The 7892-nt window shown below is 45.6% G+C and overlaps 1 protein-coding gene across 1 annotated transcript in view; it reads right to left on the reverse strand.

Moving 5' to 3' along the window:
* GAB1 (GRB2-associated binding protein 1) overlaps window positions 1-7358 on the reverse strand; it is a 34033-nt gene extending 26675 nt beyond the window's left edge. Inside the window, exon 1 of the mRNA XM_009072050.1 lies at window positions 7070-7358. Within this exon, the coding sequence (XP_009070298.1) occupies window positions 7070-7127 (58 nt within the window). The 5' untranslated portion in view covers window positions 7128-7358. The remainder of the gene's footprint in view (window positions 1-7069) is intronic.
* Between the last annotated feature and the right edge of the window lie 534 nt (window positions 7359-7892).

Consider the following 7892-nt stretch of genomic DNA (forward strand, 5'->3'; position numbering starts at 1 on the left):
CTTCTGCCTGAGATCTAACCTCAATTTCCCTCTTTCAATTTGTGCCCATTGCCCCTTGTCCTGTCCCTGCAGCTCCTAACACAGATCCCTCTGCAGCTTCCCTGGAGCCCCTTCAGCTCCTGCAAGGTGCTCTGAGAAATCACATTAAACAATCACTTAACTCCTTCATTGTTTTAGTGATACATTGGCTAAGAACAACATAACTAAGCAAATCATTCCTCCATTATCAAGACTCCCTTGTGCTTGCAACTCACTGTACAATCCGATCTGCACGTTCCAATAACAGACACTGATTATTAGCACTGTTAAAATGAACATATTGTTATCCCAGGCAGAGTGCTCCTGTTCCTGTCAGGCTCACGGACCAGCTATGCACCACAAAGGGACCTCATTCAGCTCCTGCTACCCAGCAGTGTCCTGGGAAGAACCAGATGAGCAGCCTAGAGCTCATCCCTCCTGCTGCCAGTTCTGTGGGCACTGGGTGCACGGATGGAGATGTGCAACTAGAAATAGCAGCACTTTGCTTTGAACTCCCATGGCACTTAGAGAGGCTCAGGAATTAAATCCCACCACACCCATGTGGGTGGAAGAAGTCTAAGTGTATGAAAATTCCTCAACTGAACCTACCTGAAAAGGTAGGATAACCTAAAAGAAGGTTTTATACAAGGTTGTGCCTGACCTATTCATCAAACCAGTTTAGCAAAGAGAGGCAAACCCAGACTGGATCCAGGGATCACACACAGGAATAAACTGATGCACCCAGGTCAGATCAATAACAGAACACAGATGTTTGTAATGCACAGAAGTCTCTACATTACCTTTCTGGAAACACATATCCCTGAAAATTTCTGTCCATGTTCTATGGCTTAGAAATCTATTGCATTAGTTGTTCACTTAATCTCTTACCTAAAATAGCTAATGTTTACTTAAATAGCCTTTTCTTTTTAACTCTTATCCACCTCCTGTTTATGTAAACTTGAGATTTATGTACATATATAGTATATTTATGTATACTTCATTTTTCCTTCCAAATCCAATAGCATTTAGATAGAAAATCTACTGAAAAAAAGTAGTTTCTTCTCTACAGGCTGAAATATAAAACCAGTTTTCTATTATTCAGGAAAGTAAAGAACTTGAAGGAGCTGATTTGAGGCACCTACTGATGTTGCTGGGGCACAACAGCAGGAACAGAGAGGTGCCTGGATGGACCTACCAGTGCTTCTTGCCCCTGGAAAAGAGGCAGGAGGAGAAAGGACAAGAAGCTCTCTGTCCCGTCTCCTCCAGAACTGAGGAATGCAAGTAAATCTCTGCAGGAGGACGAGTGGAGAAGAAAGGTTTCCTGCCAAAGGCAGTAGCATTTTTGACCACACTAACAGCCAAGATCCTCCAGAGTGTACCACAGCCTCCAGCCCTGGTGCTTGGCCCTTCACTACACACAACCTGCACATCATGAGATCTGCTTGGTGACAAGTTCACACAAGGGGGGATAAAGAAATCAACAGGACATCCCTGAGGCTTCCAGGGAAGATGGGGTGTCAGTCAGCCCTCATGGAGTCAGGATAGCCCAACAGGGACACAGCAAGATGCTGTGTGACACTGATGCTGTTAAACAGACCAAGCACCGGCATTTCCAGGGAGAACAGCAAGACTCAAGGGACACTTTTCAGGGAAAAATAAAATCAGGGCTTTGGAAAGAGGAGCAGTGTATCCATCAAGTCTGGAGAAAGAAGAGCTGCTCTCCTGGGGGAGCAAGGAAGCAGTGTGTGAGAGAAGTCGCAGGCTGGCTGTAACCTCTCGGTGGTGGCAGGAGGGAAGGTGGTGCAGGACATCAGGCTAAGTGTGGCTCAGGACTGAGCTCTGTGGAGCCCATGATGCCATCTCTGGTCTGTGGTAAGCCTGAGGGACTGCACCCACCTGCTGACCAGCCTGGCACACTTCTCTGGGTTTCTCCTACTTCTCCTGAGCCACCTTCATGTTCTTGAGCTCTACTACCATCCTGTGGCAGTGAGTCCAGCCTTACTACATGTGGCATGAAAAAAGGCTTTATTTTAAACCTGACCGTTTCATAGATACCCTTCAGCTCTCATTTTCAGATGCATAATCTCCATTCTGAACTTTACAGAGCTTTGTCCTAGTGTTACTGAGTTGGTGCTGCTTCATTTCTCCTGGTTTGCAGACTTGGTTTCCCTTCACCTTTCCTAGCTCTACTCATTTTTTTTTCCTGAGAAGGGAAACTAACTGCTGCATAAAAAGCACTAAAAAAGGTCTGGGTTACACTTACTGATTTAAAGACATAACAATAATTCATTCTGTTCTTACCCTAACCTTTGCCTTCGATTGTCGCTGCATATTCAAGGTGTCCAATCGTCCAGAAGGTTTAAGATCTGTTTTCTGAGCAAGGATTTGGAGTTCATTAATGTTAATGTATTGTTAGGGACCCTTTCCTTCTAATGAGCTGCTTCATTTGACACAGATACCACTTGATAAAATCATAGAATCACAGAATCTGAGGGGTTGCAATGGACCTTAGAGATCAACCAGGTTGCTCAAGGCTCATCCAACCTGGCTGTGAACACTGCCTCCCTGGGCAACCTGGGACAGTGTCTCACCACCCTCACAGGGAAAACTTCTGCCTAACATCTAACCTACATTTCCCTCCTTCAATTTGTCCCCACCCCATTGCCTCTTGTCCCTGCAGCTCCTAACACAGATCTCTCTGCAGTTTCGTTGTAATCCCTGATCCTCCCACAGATCTGTTGTGGGTTTGTGTGTGGTTCGGGTGAGATTTTAAACTGGTTTTCAGTGGATAGAACACTAAGCATTAAAATACCAACTTTCTGATCTGAAACTCAGACACTTTGCATGTGTTAAATAGTGTGGGCTAATGCCTGATTTAAAGAGCAACTGAATTAGTGCCAGCACTTTCGTTGTAATCCCTGATCCTCCCACAGATCTGTTGTGGGTTTGTGTGTGGTTCGGGTGAGATTTTAAACTGGTTTTCAGTGGATAGAACACTAAGCATTAAAATACCAACTTTCTGATCTGAAACTCAGACACTTTGCATGTGTTAAATAGTGTGGGCTAATGCCTGATTTAAAGAGCAACTGAATTAGTGCCAGCACTCCACTGCTGGGCCACTGATTCGCTTTCTACGTTGATGCTATTTCAGATTTGACTAGGAAGAAAACAGCAATGTCAAAGCTTTCATCACTGAGCAAATGAATGCTGTTTGCCTATCTGTGCCCTCTCAAATGTTCTTCTTAGCCACACACTTCAGAAGCTGATATGGAGGAAAGTTTCTCTCCCAACACCCCATTATGATTTCAAAGAGTACAACCATCAACTTGCTCCACTTTGGGCTAGGAGATTTTCAGGGAAGGGTCATCTGCACACCAAAGTGTGTTGGAAGTCGATTGGTTTGTTCCCAGAACTCAGACACTCAGACTGCTTTGAAATAACTGGGAGCTGGAAAAACAGCCAGAATATTTCACAAGCAAATGAGTCTAACAAGAATCCTATTTTGTTTTTATAATTCCTGCATTCAGCACAGCTAGAACAAGCAGCTTTCTCAAAACAGGGCAAGAGCTTTATCTTCCCAGGGAGGCTGTGGCTGCCCCAGCCCTGGCAGTATTCACAGCCAGGTTGGCTGAGCCTTGAGCAACCTGCTCTGGTGGGAGGTGTCCCTGCCCAGGGCAGGGGTTGGGGCTGGGTGAGCTCTTAAGGTCCATTCCAACCCCTAAATTCTGTGATTCTATGATCATTTACTATGATGCAGATGTGATTCACCAAACCAGTGGTCAATTAAATATCAAGGTAATAACTTTGAGCAGAAATTTACAGACACAACAGTAGGAGACACAGCAAAACAGAAGTAACTTCATAACTTTTGAGGGTTTGTTTGTTTGTTTGGGGAGTTGGTTCTCTTTTGTTTGTTTGCTTTAAATTAGTTCTGTTAAGTCCTTATCTCTGCAAAGTGCTATATCCTGAAACCCACTGCTGGAGTCTCCTCCAGTGTCAGCCTCTCCATGGTTTTGAGTGAGAGACCCTGAACCAAAGGGCCACAGGTCTGTGTGTGTGCACACACAGAAACACAGACGTGTGCACTGACAGGCACAGACACACAGGCACTCACTCTGTTCACACACTCCACAGATGTGAGTCAGATCCAGACCAGAAGGTGCCCAGACACACCAGCCTGGGTTTGGTTTTTGGCTCAAGTGCTCAGCTTGTAATCAGTAAAGCTCAATTCTGAACCATTCTGCTACACCCAGAGAAAACTATTTTAAGTACTTTAATAAAAAGTTCCTGCACATGTCATGAGTTTGTTTTCTTAGTTTAATATGAGCACACAGTATCCCTCTCTTTCTGAAGGTCAAGATGACGCCCTGCTCTCCCTGGAAAGTTACCTGTATTAGAATCATAGAATCAACCAGGTTGGAAAAGACCTCCAAGATCATCAAGTCCAACCCTACCGTGGTCACTAGTGCCACATCCAGTCTCATCTTGAAAACCTCCAGGGATGGTGAATCCACCACCTCCCTGGGCAGCACATTCCAATGCCTGATCACTCTCCCTGTAAAAATCTCTTCCTAATATCTAACCTAAACGTGTCCTGCTCATCTTCCTGGAAAATCACATAATCATAGAATTTTAAGGGTTGGAATAGACCTTAGAGATGATCCAGCCCCAACCCCTGCCCTGGGCAGGGATACCTCCCACCAGAGCAGGTTGCTCAAGGCTCATCCAACCTGGGTTGGATGTGTGCATGGTCTGTTTAATACCATCAGTGTCACACAGCATCTTGCTGTGTCCCTGTTGGGCTGTCCTGACTCCACGAGGGCTGACTGACACCCTCATCTTCTCTGGAAACCACAAGGATGTCCTATTGCAACTTCAAGCTTCATATGTAGCTTAGTTCATATGTGACTTCATTTATGTACAGTCACATTACACGAGTTCATATGTAATTTTGGTTGCCCATTTCAAATTTGAAGTCACCAAAAGCACTTCCACTCAGAATTTATTCCCCTTTTCCACCTGCAATTTCCTTTTGAAGACTATTTGTTCAGGAGGAGGAAAGAAGAAACATCTGTAGCCTGTTCACTCCATCCTCAGATGGTTCACAGGTGGGTGACACAGGGAAATAATCAAGGACTCCTGTTAGAGCCTAACTTGTGTAGGAGCTCGTGAGGAAGAAACAGCGCAGCCAACCGCATTGGAACACTTGGGGTTTTTTCCTCACTAAAAAGGCCCAGAGCTCCCCCACAGAACATGCTGCTCTGACCACGTGGTGAGCTTTCCCAGCTGGGGCTGCAGCTCAGTGCCTGGACCAGAGACCTCTCTGTGCTCCAGAGAGGCTCTCAGTGCTCCATGTGCTGCCTCTCAGCACCTCAGCACAAGGACCAGCAACCTGCAGAACAGCTTTCACCCCACTCCCCTGCAATCCCCTCCTCCCAGGTCCAACAGGAACCAGGGAAAATGAAGTTCTTTACCTAGGTGTAACATTCAGTGTCTCACCACCCTCACAGGGAAAACTTCTGCCTAACATCTAACCTAAATTTCCTCTCTCAGTTTGTACCCAGGCCCCTCTTCAGAGCACAGTATCATTTTCCAGTCCCTTTTGAAGATCTGGCTGGAGCAGAAGTGACCCAAGCCATTTTTTCCTTTGCCTCCCTCCACCCACAATCCTACAGAACACATGGATTTACCTCCAGCCCCTTCAGCCAGGCATGCCCTGATTTATAACCCTCTTACCACTCCTATTTAATCTTTCCTTGGGACTGTGCACAGAGCTACAGCAAGTCATGCAGACCACTAATCTCTGCAAGGAATGCAGGAATAACCAGGAAATAAATCTGAATGGATTTGGGACAAGCAATAGCCACAAGGTATCTATCTGCAAGGAGTTAAACACACCATCCTGTTCCCTACAAACTGCCTTCGCACAATGTCTATTTCCATAGGATTAGAGTTGGATAGCGCAGAACTACGAGTTATTTTCTGTTTGTTTCAGCTGGTGGGGGGTGGATTTTTCTTCCCAAGTTGCAAAAGCAGATGAAGAAATGGTAATATTAGAAACCTGACATTTTTTGCGCTCGTTCCTTTCCTGCTTGCCATATTTTTTTATACCAAATGGGATTCCTTGGATGGCTATGATGATCTGCTCTGGTGCATCATTTTACCCAAAGGTTTTTCCTATCACAGAATCATAGGATTTTAAGGGTTGGGATGGAGCTTAGAGATGACCCAGCCCCAACCCCTGCCCTGGGCAGGGACACCTCCCACCAGAGCAGGTTGCTCAAGGCTCAGCCAACCTGGCTGTGAACTACCAAATGGGATTCCTTGGATGGCTATGATGATCTGCTCTGGTGCATCATTTTACCCAAAGGTTTTTCCTATCACAGAATCATAGGATTTTAAGGGTTGGGATGGAGCTTAGAGATGACCCAGCCCCAACCCCTGCCCTGGGCAGGGACACCTCCCACCAGAGCAGGTTGCTCAAGGCTCAGCCAACCTGGCTGTGAACACTGCCAGGCTTGGGGCAGCCACAGCCTCCCTGGGCAACCTGGGACAGTGTCTCACCACCCTCACAGGGGAAACTTCTGCCTAAGATCTAACCTCAATTTCCCTCTTTCAATTTGTGCCCATTGCCCCTTGTCCTGTCCCTGCAGTTCCTAACACAGATCCCTCTGCAGCTTCCCTGGAGCCCCTTCAGCTCCTGCAAGGTGCTCTGAGGTCTCCACACAACCTTCTCTTCTCCAGCCTCAACAGCCCCAACATCCTCAGCCTGTCCTCACAGGGGAGGTCTCAAGACCTAGCATCACACAAAGCAGGAGAGCATCATCCAAATTCTGCAGCACACTTAATTGGCAACAAATTCTTAATACCTTATATAACATTCTTAGCATCTACCTCTGTGCTGCTTACTTGTGTTCAGAGGAACCAAGAAGTTTCACAGCCAATGCACACAAGCTTGAAAACATATGCCAGCTAAAGATAGTCATCTGATCTTTGCAGCACTCTGTGCATGTAGGCACTGCACTTTCTCAGAAAAAGCAACAGAACTTACCCTCATCAGTAGGGTTGAACCCACAGATATCACAGATACACCGAACCCACTTATTCATCTCCTCCTCGCTGTCTGCTACCAAGTAGAAAACTCTGTCTATAGTGTTGATATCAAAAATATAGCTGTTTTCAAACTCTTTCTTGTTAAAGGTTAATCCAGCATCCACTTGTTGACAGAGATTTAAGTCAATAATACGGATAGGCTTCTTGGCATGGTCATTTTTGTAGTATTCCAGTACATCTGGGTCTCCTGTTAAACGGCCGCTCCGAAGCACAAACCACCTTCTCTTCCATGCCTGAAATCAGAGAGAGAAAACAGGAAGAAAAATTAGCAGGCAGAAATCAGCCTTTAAGACTGTTACCTTTTGTTTAGGGTTTCAGCCTGGGTTGAGCCAGGCACTAATAATTAGTTCAGTTATGATTACACATCAGATACCTACACTGAACAATCTGTTGAGGTACTGTTACAGCACTGGACATGAGGATGAGGGAATTGGTATTTTAAAGGTTATTTCTTGGCTTTGTTCACAACAAGTGGATATATAAATGAAATCACTGTTCACAAAAGGAGAAACCTATGAATCCACTAACAAAAAACAAGGGGGGGGGAGGGAAAGGCACACAGAAAGCTTCTGCAGAAAGCTCTCAAAGGCATGGGGAAGACAAAACACATCTCTAAGGGCTCCATAGTGTTTTGCTTCCAATATCTGTTGCATTTTAACTGAATTTCTCGCTGACACTCAACACTAGTGACCTGCACTTAAAGAACAGACGAGGCTCACATCACACACTCTCCTCAGTGCTGGGGGAACTCTGCACTCACA

Source organism: Acanthisitta chloris, unplaced genomic scaffold (assembly GCF_000695815.1).
Source record: "Acanthisitta chloris isolate BGI_N310 unplaced genomic scaffold, ASM69581v1 scaffold18473, whole genome shotgun sequence".
Lineage (NCBI taxonomy): Eukaryota > Metazoa > Chordata > Aves > Passeriformes > Acanthisittidae > Acanthisitta > Acanthisitta chloris.